Consider the following 14,723-nt stretch of genomic DNA (forward strand, 5'->3'; position numbering starts at 1 on the left):
CCTGGGACGGCGGCGCCGGGGGCAGCTGCGGTGCTGGCCGCTGGGCCTGTCCGCTTGGCGGCGGTCGCTGGGCCGGTCCTACTGACGCCGGTCTTGGGTGTCTCGTCTTTGTTGAGTCGCCGTTGCTTCAGACGTTTGAACTTTTCCGCGCGTTCCAGCCGCTTGCGTTCCTCCTCCGCGAGTACCGGCGTCACGGGCGTCGGGGTTGCGGCCTTCGCGGAGGCGTCGTCCCAGCGGCTGAGGGCTCTTTTCATTTCGGCGAACAAAATCTCATCGGCACCGCACAATGGCCCTGGGCAGAGACTCGCTAGGCGGCCCGCCCGTCTGGCTGCAGGACTATTTGAAGCTGCGCCGGCGTCAAGCTCAGAATCAGGTCCCGCGCCACCCGACTGACCCCACCCAGACCCAGCTCCAGCTGACCAAGACTGGGGGCTCTGAGACCGGTGTCACTAAGCCAGGCGTGGAGGCAAACCTGGCACTGTTGGAGGCGGCGGCGCCGGCCGGCCTGAGGACCGTGCTTGAGGGTCCGGGTCAGAACCAGCCGGGTCTGCCAGGGCGTTTGGACCGTGGGCGATACGGGCAATGGATGGCTCGGTACGTTGGATGCTTCTTGGGGTTGGCTGTGGGTGATGCGTTAGGTGCACCAAACGAGTTCCGATCGCAGCCAGTTACGATTACGGGTATGAACGGCCGCGGTCGAAATCAAACGCGGCGTGGGGAGTGGACGGACGACACGAGCATGGCACTGTGTTTGGCCCACAGCTTACTCAAAACACATGGACTTGACCCACGCGACGTTCTCGAACACTTCCTTGACTGGTTCCAACTCGGCCATTTCACCACCGCCGGACGCGCCTGGGGCGTAGGACGCACCGTCCGCGCCGCCCTCCAACGCTTCGCTGTCACACTCAACCCCTACGACTGCGGACCTGACGCACCCTCCGCTGCAGGAAACGGCAGCATCATGCGCCTCGCTCCCGTATCGCTCTTCTTCGCCCAACCACGCGGCTGGCTCTATCGGGACCGTGACACCACCGACTCACTCACGACCGACTCACTCACGACCGACTCACTCACAACCGACTCACTCACAACCGACTCACACAGTGCGCTAGTCGCCGAGTTGGATCGCGTGGTGGTGGCGGCGGCGGCATCGAGCAAGACGACGCACCGGGCGCGGGAGGCGGTGGATGGTGCGCGATATCTGGCCGCATTGTTGTGGGGTTGTTTGAGGGGTTGTCCGAAGGAGCAGTTGCTCTCGATCTTTCCCTCCGAGTTTTTTTGGAGTCGTCCTGGAAACAACTTGGCGCCGAGGATTCTGGCGGTGGCTCGTGGAAGTTTTCGCGACAAGGCGGTCCACGAGCTGCAGACGAGTGGATACGTCGTCCACACACTCGAAGCCGCCCTCTGGGCCTTCGCCCACTCCGACTCCTTCGCAGAAGGTGCCCTTCTCGCAGTCAATCTTGGCGGCGACTCTGACACAATCGGCGCAGTCTATGGTCAAATCGCCGGCGCCCATTACGGCGAACCCAGCATCCCCTACGAGTGGGTACACGCCCTTCAATTCCATACCGAATTCTACCTCTACGCTCAAGACCTACTACACGCGGCACTCGAAGACGAAAATCAGAGGAAAGAACCAACTGGAAGGGCGGAGCCAACAGGGAAGATAGAGCCGAAAGAGAAGGCAGATCCGGCCGGAGAGACGGGGCCTGCCGGAAGAGCGGAGCCGGCGGGGAAGAAACCACGAAAACCCAACCCGCAGCCCACGGCAGCCTAACCCGCACACGGACCACTAGAACAATCCCCAACAACTCACCCAGCAAAAAGGGTCTTGACGACGCTGGCCACACACGCACAAATTCTGGGCGTCCCAATCCGCCCGTTCTGGTGGACCTTTGGGGGTTGCCAGGTGCTGCACAGCGCTATCGGGCTGTGGTTCAAATTTGAAAGCAGTTTGGGGCGTCCTCTAAGGGTCCCTCCTCGGCTGACTCTTCTTAGTCCCGGTCAGAGGAACAGCGACCGTCGATGTGAGGAGGAGGTGAGCAGAGCCGCCACCTCCCGCAGACAGCATGGGCGCACGTGGCTGACTTGAAGTTGGTTGCGGAAGGCCGCAATGTCGTGTTGCAGTCGTTTGTTCCGTGTACGCAGGCTCGGGTCTGCGTCCTCGTTGTCCGTTTCTTTTTCCGTAAGTATCAAGTGTGTGAGTTCGTCGAGTCGCCTGCGTAGTACGACGGTCGCATGCGCGTAGGTGCCTTCGTCGATGTGCAGTTCCAGTTGTGCGGAGTCGCAACCGCGGCAGTAGAGGGTGAGCGGTTGCACACTCTCACACTGTCTGCAGAATACCTGGAAACGGTTCAGTTCGCGCCGCAGCGACCAGAACTCGCTTTCCAGGTGCCGCAATTCGTACTCGGCCGGGTGCGTGTGCCCACACTTGCCACAAGTCAAGAGACTGGTCTGACCAAGACTGGTCTGACCAAGACTGGTCTGACATTGCAGACAAGGGACGTCGGTCACGACCCAGGAGCGTTTTCCGGAACCGCTGGCCACGGCACCGCGGCTCCACTCCTTCAGTAGCTCAAGTCGGTTGCCGGCCCTCGAGGGCGCGAAGGATGAGAGGTCCGGGCCTTCCTCTTCGTCGCCTGCCTCCGCCCCTCGGTCTAGATGCGTTCGATGAAGTTGAAACATGGCGGCGATTTTCCCAAGGTCCACTTGCGGAATGTGCCGCAGTAGCCGTTCCACGGGCGGGAAGATCTGGCTCGCCTTGTAGTAGTGCCAGTCCACCTTCCGGCCGAGTCTGTGCACCTCCCTCGGGTGATACGCCCTTGCAGCCAGTGCCTCGTCGCCCGCCGTCACCACGTACGGAATCACCGTCTTGGGCTCCACCGAAACGCCTTCGGCCTTCAAACGCAACGCCACCGTCACATGGGGCTGGTTATGGTTTGCCGGGTACTTGCTCAACGCCTTGGTCACCGACTTGTGGATCACAAAGTCGCCCAGACCCCCTGTATCCCGTCCCCCCGTGTCCATTCCCCCTATGTCCGGTCTCCCTGTGTCCGGTCTCCCTGTGTCCGGTCTCCCTGTGTCCAGACTCCCTGTGTCCGGTCTCCCTGTGTCCAGACTCCCTGTGTCCGGTCTCCCTGTGTCCGGTCTCCCTGTGTCCAGACTCCCTGTGTCCGGTCCCTGGGCCAGACCGAGCTGCACCTGGTCTTTTGCATAGCGCTGCAATAAATTGTACAGCTTGTCCGGCATCTGCTCCGGATCCAGATTTTGGCAGAGCACAATGTCGAGGATCTGATAACCGATCTTGCGCGTTAACTCGCACCAATCTCTGCGCACAATATCCACGCCTTTCACCACCAACGACGTGGTCCACTTGCCTCCAACGCCCACGCCAGTGCCGCCCGTGCCAGTGCCGCCCTTGGTGGGCGCTCCGGTATGTGCGAAATCGACTTTGAGTGCCGCATATTTTTTTTTATTGAGCAGGAGCATTTTTTTGAACACACATTCGACTTCCAGTTCGAGTTTGGAATGGGTCTTGTTGATCTCCTTGGTGAACTCTGTAGCCTTATTTAGAGCTTGCTGGCAGTTGGCCAGTGAGGCGCCTTCGTCATAAATACCCGAGTCAATCATGAGTGAGTCCGTATCGCCATACACAACCGTGCAACCGAAGGAACTTTCGAGTTTCTCCTTGGTCCTACTCAGCACGCGCCGGCCCCAAGCCGTGGTCGTGGCAGCTATGAGGGGCGAGTAAAATCGGAACTGACGGAACCCAAGCGAACCATAAATGCTGTTTGCGATTAATTTGATAGCACGCTGCCGAACATCCAACAACTGCGACTGCTCAGACGGAACCTGGCGCAATCGGGCCTTTATTGCACGCCTCTTCTGAACCAAGTCTTCTAAAATCGACGGCAAGATCCCCTTCTCGTACTCCTTCGAATAGTCCACCAGATCCACTTCCTTCGATTCAGTCTCCAACGTCAATTCCGAATTCGATTTCGAATTCGACTTTCGGCCTACGGTTGTAAAATCTACGTTGAATTCCTGTATAACCGAAGGATATAGCGAGGCGTAGTCCAGATACAGGATGTAATTCTGATGCAAACCTTTGACTGGATCCAACACCAGGCCACCTGCGTAGGTGGACAAGGCCTCCCCGCTGTAGGTGCCATAGACGTAGCCGTGCCGCGTCATGTAATGCATCAACACGTACTCGTTGCGACGTGCCCGCTGGCAACTTAATGACCGGTTCCACGGACAACCGCTGATGTTTGCCAATTCATGAGTCAAAGGCAACACTGCCAATTTGAACACCAACGCGTAGGTTAATAACGGCTCTCGCAAACACAAGTCCAAACACGCACTCCAATAACTGGCGCCGTAACGACCCTTTAGATTTAGCGCGTCCACCGCTTCCTTGCCGTCCAACTCCTGACTCTCTAAGCAACACCTATTTATACCCACCCTTGCTACGTACCACCCTTACCCCACGGTGGTGACACCCTTGCTACGTGCCGCTTTTGCCATTTGCTCCCGCCAGTTGCTCATGATTACTCATTTGGAACATTTGAAACATTTCGAGATCTGTCGGCATCTTTGCAGCCAAAGCATGCTCGGCAGATTGACCTCCGAACACGCTCTCGACGAAAGGTTGCATGGCGTAATCAGTTTCTCCAGGTACCGCCTCTTCTCCGAGCTTCATCGTGTCGCAAATAAGCCGACCCGGAAACAACTAAAATACAACGGGCTGTTCTGGGAATCGAACCCAGGACTTCTTCCACCCTAAGGAAGAATCATACCACTAGACCAAACAGCCGGCCGACAAGATTCTCTCTAGCCCCCACAAGAATAGAATTGCAGGCTAGCTGAGACGCGCCTAACGACGTATGCTTACTTGAGAAGGTCGTTGCAACTGATTTATGGGTATTCTGTCCCGGCAATTCCAGTAGGAACTTTTGGTCTGCAGCGCAACTTGGTACAGTATGGGTAGAGTATTCATTGTAAGGCCGTGTCCGGCCACGATATCCGGGTTGTGGTCTTTGACCCACATGCAAATGTTGTCAAACCATTCCCTGAGAGTCGCGGTAGTTTTAGACAGCCTGTTTCGGAACAGAGAGAGAATTTTGCGGTCGGAGCTGTATAGGGCCGCGTACGAACGTTGGTGGTTCTGATGTATATTATGGTCAGTGCGCCCGAGTGCAAATAATCGGTTGTTCATGATGGCACTGACAACGGCGTGGGCGACTTCGCCCGTCCCGGGGTTCTTTATGACGCGTACTGCCAAGCAAACTATACTTAAATTGGGGACGCCAGTGTTAGTAATCGGACGGTAAATGGTAGTCTTTGGTGTACTCATCCAGGACTCATCCAAATTCGTGAGATACAGCCATCCAGGACCCTCGAGTGCGTTGCTCAATAGAAAGCTGTCCACAACGGCCTCATCGTAGCCTGCGTTCTTGTCTGCCGCTGAGGGGTCTACGACCACGTCCACAGCTCCGCCTAGTCCCAGGTCCGTTTCCTTCAGTTTTCCCGGAAAGGCAAAGCTGAAACTCAACTCGAACCAGAGATTTTCGTCGAGCAAATCCGACCGCTCGTGCAGGACCAACTTCTTCCACACTGGTACCACCTTCACGTCGTACTTCCACAGCTCGTAGTCCTGTACCAAAGCCACGAATCGGTCCTGGACTTCCGCCAACCGACGAGCTCCGTACTCTTGTCGTCCAGCCTCCCCATCCTTATGAGTCTGGTCTTCTTGGTGAGCCCGGTCATTCTGGCCTGTCGGGTGCAGAAAGACGGTTTTGCGCACATTGGAGACATGTACGGAAACAGTGGCGCTCAAGCTGCTGGGACTCTGCACCCTTCCGTACAGGCACACCGTACCCCGTGAAGACAACTCCCGGACGTCGTACCAATATAGCAAGACGCCAGGCTCCGCAACACGTTCGGCTTCCGCACCTCGCCCGTGCACACACTTTAGGGGGCAAGACGAGTGCATGAACGACGCCACAGATGCTCCGCTGCCGCGCTCCACCACCTCCGACGTCGCTGCACCTGGCGCGGCTGCCGGGGCCTCCTCTGCCTCCGGCACCATCAACGACGACAGCTCAGCAGAGGACAGACTCCCTAACAAAGCAGCATCAGGCTCCCCTTGCCTTGCCTTATTGAGAACCGGCCGTGGCGACTCCACGACCTGCGTGACTCCCACCTCGAACCTGGAAGAGTCCGTCTCGGAAGCGGCACCCCCAGTAGTCCCACCCACAGGAGCCCCATCCACAGTTACCCGATCCATGTCAGTAGACTCGTCTGCCGTTGGTCCATCTACAGGTTTGGTAGGCGCATCTGTTTCACTCCAAGGTTTGTCGCCGATTAGCTTTGAACCAGGGCGCTGTTCCGCAACAAGCTGCTCCGGAGCAACCTGTTCTGGACCAAGCTGTTCCTGAATGTCGATAGAAGGCGATGCGTCATGAGAAGGTGCGACCAGAGACATGCCGTTCAGTGGATTGATAACGCCCTTAAAGTCGGTGCTCTTCTTCTGTTTACTTTTGAGTTCTTTGAACTTAGATTTCCAATCGTTGTTCGATACTAAGGCTTGCTGGACGGCCGCGGTCAAAGCGTTCTCGTCAATGGCCACCGCCGTGTTCATTTTCAACAAGTCCAAGACATTCGTGTTCTTATGTCTTTTCGCCTGCGAACCAATCTGGGAACTGAGACTTGTTGAAACCGGCGGCTTCTTCCGCTTCCTCTCGTCTCTCTGGCGACGGCTCCTGGGCCCTGAATCTTCTCGCGCTGGGTCGCGGCGTCCTTCACCTCGTCCCTCCTCCTCCTCCTCCTGAAAGACGTAAGATGGTTCGATAATGAAGTCATCTTCGTCCTCTTCGCAGATGTCGCTTTCTCCTACGATGAAATCTCGAACGCTCCGGTGCTTCTTTAACCTGTCCAACTCGTCATCATCCACTTCTCTAACTACACTCTACGTGTCCGTAGCACAGTTGCTGTGCGTCAAGCAGTGTGTGTGCTCCACGAGAGTGAGTGTCCACCCACGATTCCGTGTGTGTGCAAATCGCGTGTCAAGTAGTTCTGGTGAAGCTGAGAGGGGGGGCTATGATGGGCGTCGTATACAATTTCTCCAAAGTCCTCCCCGAGTTGCTCCGACAGCGACGTGGCTTTGAGCCTTTTTAGTTCATTCTCGTATTTAGATGAGGAGGTAGCCATAAAGAAGGAAAAAAGGAGGCTATTTCTCGGCCTACGGTTTCTTGGGGGCGAAGTTGGAGACCATGTCCCGGATTCTGCGGAGACTCTTGTGGCCCAGTTGATCTAAAGGTTCGCAGCAGTCACTGTTATAGGGATACCGTACTCGGACTCCGAGCACGATTATGTCTTGTCCGCTGCCATCATTGTACCACCTCGTATCCTTGGGGAGTCTGAGTGGCAGTCTGTTACCGTGGTGGGAAGGGGGGATCAATAAAGCAGCGAGGCGGGCGGGTATGGTCGTACTGTTTATAGAAATTATCGAAGAGAGACTGAGCCATCACAGACACTCCCGTTCCCATGGGGACGAGTGTGTTGATGTTGTCGGCTTCGCGTTTAAAGGCCTCGTCCAATGCGCACTCGCTTAGGTCTGATACCTCTGCGTCGGCCGCTGGAGGCGTAATACGAACACTGTTCAGCATGTCATTCGCCAACAACAAAACTTCGCCCGGTCTCGGGCATGCCTCGTTACGGATAATAGTTACCCCGCCAGGAGTGAATGGCGTGGACGTCTCGTAAGACAGGACTGGTCCCTTCACATGCGGCAACCCCTTCGTAAATGCCCCCTCCACAACAGCTAAACAAGCATGCCATGCCCACCCACCTTACGCTGTGCTGCGGACCCGCCCTGGTCGCGCCCGCCCTGGTGGTGCCCGCCCTGGTCGTGGCCTTACATCCAATTGAAACTGTAGTCATGAGGGGTTATATAAAAAAAGACTTGGTCGTGGCAACGGATTCCTCTTCTTGTTCACGGTAAAACTCCAGGGAGAAGACCGCCTCTGTAGGGCAGCCGTTCAGCACATTCGTTTTGCACTGTGTAGCCACGTTCTGCGCCTCGCCAATCTTGTCCTGGAACTCGTTCACAATCCCTTCTCGGAACTCCAACTGGAAGTCGATCAAAGACTTGAGCGCCGACAGTCGCTCTACACCTAGCGTCTCTCGCAACCTCAACGCCAATTGATCCAGCGAGTGCAACTGACCGCCTCCATCGTCATCCACTTGCTTCGCTATCTCAGTTCCCTCCTCTTCCAGATTCATGCCGGCGTCCTCATCGCATTGACCGTTCGGAACATCATCCCTCTGGATATACTCCTTGGGCTGTTCCACACTCGCTTCCTGCTCCCTCGCCTCCCTCCGTGACTCAGCGTTCCTCCCTGATCCTGCGTCCCTCCTTGACCCCCGTTCCGTTGACTCCTGCTCCTCTGATGTTGCTGGCCAACCGTGGATGCATCCGCTTTGGAAATTGGCGAGTCGATCGACGCTGCTAAACAGTCCTTCCATTGTTCGTTGCTGCAAGCCTGCATTTTCCCTGATGAGGTTGTCTGTCTTGTCCCGCACAGCAACCAGGGTGCCAATTGTCGTCTCCAGCTCTTGTGCGAGAGTCTTTGGTAACTCGTCGTCATCCAGTCTGTTGCATAGACTTTGCCAATCTTTCCCAATCTCTTTAGCGTTAGAGAAGGTCGTGGCCGAGAACTCGTTAAAGAAATCAAGGTCCTGCTTACGCTGCCGCTGGAACCCTTGCACACTGTCTCTCACACCTGCCACAAGCGGCGACATACGTCCGGCACTGTTTTCTGAGCGCGAGACAAATTCGCGCATCACTCCCTCTGACCACCTCTCCAATCCAGCAACCTCCTTTAGGATGCGATCCTGCTCTTTCTCCAGCACAGAGGATAACCGGTCCATCAAATCCCGTCCAAACTTTGCCTGACTGCTAACTATCATTCGGATTTGCTCATTCAAAAGAGCCTCTTGTCCAGCCAACCGGAGTTTCACGGAGTCCATCAACGTCCCGTTAAATTCTTTCAAGTTCGTCTTCAATGACTCAACTACACAAGGCCTCTTGTTAATGTCCATCTCGGACTTGCCACCTTGCCAAGAAGGAGAACCAGCTCGGATTGAACCTGTAGCATGTGATCCATCCCCTGCAGATCCGTCTTTATACACCTTCCTATACCACGCTTGTACATTTCTACAGTACTCGCCGCTTTCCCGTCCAATGTCCTCTATCATTTTTATTGAACTTGAAGATGATTGGTTCCAAGTCGCCTCTGTCTTCGTGATATAGCTCCTCACGTCCTCGCTCTTCTCTATCAACTTATACAATCCAACAATCAGCTTCGTCCCAAACTCATTCTTTATCACAGCCAATGTCTCCGTAAATTTTTCGGCGTAAAGCTGATGCGTCTTCCTGAAAGCGGCCTCACAGAACCCTGTCATATTCTGGCACTGCGTCGTTAAATTCTCAAATAACTCTAAAGCCAGATTTTGACTCTTCTCCAATGCCACAATTATATTCTTCACATATCTCATCGACTTCTCCAAGTCACCCTTAATAATTGTCTTAATCCTGTCAATTATCTCTAAATACGTAGTTAAATAACTATCATTCTCGTTAATCAGTTGGTTATTAACATTCGTGTTTTTATGCTGAAATTCCAGAGCGTGATCCAAGAGCCGCTCATAGTGCTGTATGAACGAAAGAAGATACGAGCCTATTGCCAGAAAATGTTGCTCAAAGTATGATTCCTTATTCTTCAGTGATGTTGCTAACCCCCATAATTTTTCAGACACGCGTGTTTCCAGATAATAATCCTGGTTAATTTTGTTTAATTCATTGCGCAGGTTGTTATAATCATCATTTAATTCTCGCAATTCCTGAAAGTATTGCTCGGATTCAAGTTTATATTCATTAAGTTTATTGTTACTCGCGGTTAATTCTTGTTCTAATTTGATTTTCATATTATTTGAGGTCTTTTGTAATTCATGAAATTCGTATAATTGTAACTCTATCTCTTTATAGGTCTCGTTGGTGAGATGTACCTCGCCGCTCCGTTCCCTTGCAATTTGCAATTCCCTTTTGAGCTTATCAAGTTCAGCATGCAGTTCCTTCATGAGGAATTTTTGGCTCATTCGCTGGTTGACCTGCGGAGTATTCTTTATATGTTTAGCTCTATGGGCGTAGTCTAATGTGCTTAACGTCTCGTCGAAGTTATGAATGGAGGAAGAGATGGTGGCGATAATGCATGTCTTTGTCCTTCCTCCTAGGCTATCTTGGAGTAATCGAGTGAGTTTGCTATCTCTGTACGGAACATAGGAGCTGGGTGTGATGAGGGCGTTGATGACTCGACCGAGAGCTACAAGTGACTGGTTGATGATCCCGGCTTCCTTGGTTCTGAGAGTATTGCTATCTGTACCGCTACGTTGAATATTTTCGCTGCCTGCCAAGTCGACCAAGTTGAGTTTGCCGATGCGAATTACATCTTCACCATCCGTGGAAATCTCCTTGATTGTGATAGTGATTGCAAAGATAGAGTGGGACCTGGAGCTCTGCCGATTCAGTGATGTTTCCGCTGTCTTGCGTTTCTTCGTAGCATGAGAAAGTACTTTGTAAACTTCCGGTAACGAACTGACAGGGATCTCTGTTAGGTTCTTAACAGCAAGTCCTCGAGTCACCAGAGTGTTGTCGTATATTCGGAGGGGCAGTTTGTCGCCCATCTGGAGTAAGTCCACTAAATCTTCGTTGTATATTTCGAGAAAACTTACTTTCAAGCTTGACTCGCAGTTCATCTTGTTCAACCTCTTGAAAATCAATGCTACTGATCTAGGTATCATACCTACACCCTTTGGCAATTGGATGTTGCCATTGTATCCACCTAGTGGCGGTGTGGGAATTCCACTTCCAACACACATCTTAGACGGCGTTTTTAGAGGCGTTCGTCCCGCCCTTATAGTGTTGGGAGTAGGCACATTCTCGCCCAGGTTCGGGGTACTCGGTTCGCTACCTAAATCTCGATTCCAATCCCCTTCCATAGTGTACGTCTTGCCTGTACCCGTCTGACCATAAGCGAAGATGGTGCAATTAAAACCTTGTAGTACTTCTTCTACCAACGGCACAATATGCGCTTCGAATAACTCCTCTTGCGTCGTATCAGGTCCGCACACCCCGTCAAATACGTAGCTCTTGGCCTCCGTAGGCTGCTGTCTCAACCCATGAATACTTAACCCATGGTTACTCACACTACGGCTATGGTCATCAGCTGTTGACGCACGATTCCTGTTCGAAATGTAACGGTGCTCCTGAGGCCCCTTGTGCACATCGAAAACACAAATCTCCTTTTGCGCTGGACGCAACTCCAACACCTCACTCGCCTCCGCGCACGGGCGACAGCGAACCACAACCTTGACATGGACATCCTCATGTGGGATCTTCTGCTGCTCATAACAAGTCTTCTGCGACTGCATAAGCACCTTCGAGAACACCAGATACCGTTCTAAAGGTAATATGCTGTTTAACACCGACCAGAAACGTTCGACGCCTCACTGGCCAGATGCTCGCCAGCTAAACAGGTCACGAGGTAGTGAACAGGTGCAACAGGTGAAGCAGTCGCTTAGTGAATCGCTTAGTGAATCGCTTGGTGGTTAAAAAACGGTCAAAAACATCGTTAACTAAAGCCCAGCGTAACTAAAGCCCAGAGCCACTAAAGCCCAGAGTAACTAAAGCCCAGAGCAACTAAAGCCCAGAGTAACTAAAGCCCAGAGCAACTAAAGCCCAGAGCAACTAAAGCCACGTCACTGGAAGACGATTTTATCGCCGGTCTCTCTTAGCAGCATTTTGAACGCGTCTGCATTGTCACCGCCTGAGTGGTCTTTGATCATGTCGGGCACCTTTCTGTAGTTGGGTTCAAGCACGTAACCGATATGTTCGGAACTTAGGACGACTGACTGTCGTAGGAATTGTTCGTACGGGATCTCGGCTGTGAAATAGAGCTTGCTGGGTAGTTGAGTGCCTCTCATGTAGCCGTTCCGCTTTCTATTGGTGGCAATTTTCTCAGAAATCGCCGATATATACTGTAGCTTTTCCGGTTCCAAAGTGAACCCGGTTTCTTCAAATATCTCGCGCGCTGCCGCTATTCGAGCTACCTTAATCATGTCTTCTTCAACGAGGGTCCGTGCGTCAGGTTTGATACCCAGCTGTTTGAAGTCTGCCTCATCAACTCGACCCCCTGGTAACTGATAATGTAATCCCTTACTCTTCTTATCCGCAACCATTAATAGCACACCCTTACTTTGAACCAAGAGAACCACAAACGCTCTTTGCGCTTCTTTCTTTGTGCGAGGCAACACAGAATTGCGAGCCGCGGAAACATCCAACACCATCAAACACACAATAACGACCAATATTGACCATAGCCTCATTTTCGGCTCTATTAATTACTCTGGCAGAATCCCAATGAATTCTCCCAGCACAGCTCGGGGACACAACGGGCCGGAACCCCCCCCCCCTAAGTTTTTTTTGGATTTAAATTAAAATTATCACCACCACTAATTTATCTCTCAGGATGAATAACCAGAAGCCTCAAAACAACTAGTGCTTCGAAGCAGCCGACGAGTACTACTACTAAGGAGTCGACTACTAAGGAGTCGACTACTGGTAGAAAGTCGATCACTACCATTGAATGTGGTACACTCGCACGCCGTTTCATTCCTCTCTGCTGGCGTTGTACGTACGCCGAGCTGAGTCATATGGCGGCTAAAGCAAGTCTGGAATATTCTGGTGAGCCGGAACCTGTGCGGCTGCCACTTTGATCCTTCCTGTACAACTCCTGAATCAGCAGCCTCTACAACCTCCGTGTCTGCCCCTGTTGGATTCGCGAGGGATTCCGGTGTGCGACATCGACACAGTCTGTGCAGGGAAGCCATCTGTTCTCGCGCGATGTCTAGACACGCACTTGACTGGACAACATTCATTTCTCATCCATACCGCTCTGTCTCAACGATAATCCTCTATCCGTGATTCCGCCCGGACACCAACATCAGACTGGGCACACCCACCCACACACACACACGGTTAATCGTGATGACAAGCATTGGGCTCCGATACCTTTGAGGAGATGCGTGAGGCGTAGAAAACCTCTGTCTGATAACAAGCCACGTACGTTGCTCCTATGGGGTTTGCCTTGCAAACTTTGTTGTCCTATAGAAGCGTCGAAGCGTGGCGAGAAAAACGCGGTGCTTCAAATTGGCAGTAGAGTTTGATTTAACATGCTGCATCAAGTTTGCACCCACATCTCTTGCCTTCTCTCTTTCATTCTCTTACTTACCTGTATCTCTTACTTACCTGTATCCCTGACTTACCTGTATCCCTAACTTACCTGTATCCCTTACTTACCTGTATCCCTTACTTACCTGTATCCCTTACTTACCTGTTTTGGCCGGGCTGGCCTCAACTTTATCGGGTCGCGTGCGTCTCGGATAGTGTGCTTGGAATCGTTTGCTTGGGAACGTTGAGCGGGATTTTTTTTGCTTACGGTTTTGTTGGGATAAGTGGCTGCCAGGACCTCCATAACTGAGCCGATGCCGGCAATCTCTTCCTCCGTCATGCAGATGTCATTGAGCACGTTAAAAACAGCTGCCTGCATTGTTGCCCGAACCGTGTGCACCAAAACACGCAGCAGGTGCAAACTATGGGTGCACACGACACACTGCAGTGGTACTGGACTATTGGTTGTTACCTGGGGCTTGCTTGACCAGATTGTTGAGCGTTTCCAGTGTGACTGACTTTGGTCGTTCGATGGGTAGTTTAAGCATGCGGCTCCAAACGCCAGATGCGATGACCCCGAGGCAGCGACTCAGGCCAAAGAGGACCGTGTAGATCGTGGGCTCAATGATTCCTACAGCGGTCAGCACGGTGCCGCTGCCCATGTCCACGTTGGGGTACGGTGACTGGATTTTTGGGTACTCCTTCATCACCTCCGTAATGACATCCGCACACAGGTGGTTGAACCGTACCAGAGCCTCTGGAGATATCTCTTCTCCACTCCCACTTCTACTGGGCGCCTGCACTGGGCTATCGCTCGGTGGCTCTCTCCTTGGTTGCTTCGGATTGCGTTTCACCGAGGTTTCCGCCTTGCGTTTTGCCGAGCTTTCCGCCTTGTGGAGCGTTTGTTCGCCCCATTCGCGGAAGAGGGTGTACCTGGGGTCGGTGACGCGCAGAACTGCATGGCCGAACCCGGGAATCTTCTTTCCGGCGGCGAGTTGTGCGTGCGCATAGTCTCTAAGTTTCTGGGCATCATGCCCGACTTGGCGTAGTGCATTTTTTTGCCAGCTGAGAGCCTGTTGGTTAGCAAGACCGTGCAGAGGTCCGGCGAGGCCGCAGAGACTGGCGACGACGGCGTAGAACACGTCACTGTGTGCACTGCTCACTGCGTGCGAAACGTGTGCACTCACATTACCGCCTTCATGATCCGCATGACACAACACGAACAAACGTAATGCCTCGATCGCATCCGTGCCCTCCAGTCCCATGCACGCCGCCAACCGACCCACCCAATCCAACGCCGGGTCGGCATTGATCCGGTTCACCTCCTCCAGGTACCCATGTGTCTTATCCGGGGCCGTCGCTCGGCGGTATACGTAACCGACAATAGCCGGCAATTCTTGCAACTAAAAGCAACGGGGGTGGTGGGGCA

At 53.2% G+C, this 14,723-nt stretch overlaps 7 protein-coding genes and 1 non-coding gene across 8 annotated transcripts; 1 reads left to right on the plus strand and 7 right to left on the minus strand.

Moving 5' to 3' along the window:
* Nucleotides 1–286: 286 nt before the first annotated feature.
* GNI_160940 (ADP-ribosylglycohydrolase) lies at nt 287–1,780 on the plus strand (the record flags this gene model as incomplete). The annotated part of the gene is made up of 1 exon (XM_011134734.1): nt 287–1,780. The coding sequence occupies one exon, from the start codon at nt 287–289 to the stop codon at nt 1,778–1,780; it is 1,494 nt and encodes a 497-aa protein (XP_011133036.1).
* A 227-nt stretch (nt 1,781–2,007) lies between these two features.
* GNI_160950 (DNA polymerase) lies at nt 2,008–4,705 on the minus strand (the record flags this gene model as incomplete). Its single annotated transcript, XM_011134735.1, has 3 exons — nt 2,008–3,035; nt 3,195–4,442; nt 4,558–4,705. The coding sequence occupies 3 exons, from the start codon at nt 4,703–4,705 to the stop codon at nt 2,008–2,010; spliced, it is 2,424 nt and encodes an 807-aa protein (XP_011133037.1).
* A 42-nt stretch (nt 4,706–4,747) lies between these two features.
* On the minus strand, nt 4,748–4,819 carry GNI_160960. Its single transcript has one exon. It is a non-coding gene; the product is annotated as a tRNA-Pro (tRNA).
* A 60-nt stretch (nt 4,820–4,879) lies between these two features.
* Nucleotides 4,880–7,215, minus strand: GNI_160970 (hypothetical protein; the record flags this gene model as incomplete). Its single annotated transcript, XM_011134736.1, has 2 exons — nt 4,880–6,973; nt 7,123–7,215. The coding sequence occupies 2 exons, from the start codon at nt 7,213–7,215 to the stop codon at nt 4,880–4,882; spliced, it is 2,187 nt and encodes a 728-aa protein (XP_011133038.1).
* A 31-nt stretch (nt 7,216–7,246) lies between these two features.
* Nucleotides 7,247–7,673, minus strand: GNI_160980 (anticodon-binding domain protein; the record flags this gene model as incomplete). The annotated part of the gene is made up of 2 exons (XM_011134737.1): nt 7,247–7,424; nt 7,498–7,673. 2 exons carry the CDS (start codon nt 7,671–7,673, stop codon nt 7,247–7,249), a joined length of 354 nt encoding a protein of 117 aa, XP_011133039.1.
* A 280-nt stretch (nt 7,674–7,953) lies between these two features.
* On the minus strand, nt 7,954–11,496 carry GNI_160990 (kinesin motor domain protein; the record flags this gene model as incomplete). Its single annotated transcript, XM_011134738.1, has 1 exon — nt 7,954–11,496. The coding sequence occupies one exon, from the start codon at nt 11,494–11,496 to the stop codon at nt 7,954–7,956; it is 3,543 nt and encodes a 1,180-aa protein (XP_011133040.1).
* Nucleotides 11,497–11,823: 327 nt separating this feature from the next.
* GNI_161000 (NUDIX domain protein) lies at nt 11,824–12,450 on the minus strand (the record flags this gene model as incomplete). Its single annotated transcript, XM_011134739.1, has 1 exon — nt 11,824–12,450. One exon carries the CDS (start codon nt 12,448–12,450, stop codon nt 11,824–11,826), a length of 627 nt encoding a protein of 208 aa, XP_011133041.1.
* A 1,302-nt stretch (nt 12,451–13,752) lies between these two features.
* Nucleotides 13,753–14,559, minus strand: GNI_161010 (citrate synthase; the record flags this gene model as incomplete). The annotated part of the gene is made up of 1 exon (XM_011134740.1): nt 13,753–14,559. One exon carries the CDS (start codon nt 14,557–14,559, stop codon nt 13,753–13,755), a length of 807 nt encoding a protein of 268 aa, XP_011133042.1.
* Nucleotides 14,560–14,723: the final 164 nt, after the last annotated feature.

This window comes from Gregarina niphandrodes, assembly GCF_000223845.1.
Source record: "Gregarina niphandrodes unplaced genomic scaffold scaffold00049, whole genome shotgun sequence".
NCBI lineage: Eukaryota > Apicomplexa > Conoidasida > Eugregarinorida > Gregarinidae > Gregarina > Gregarina niphandrodes.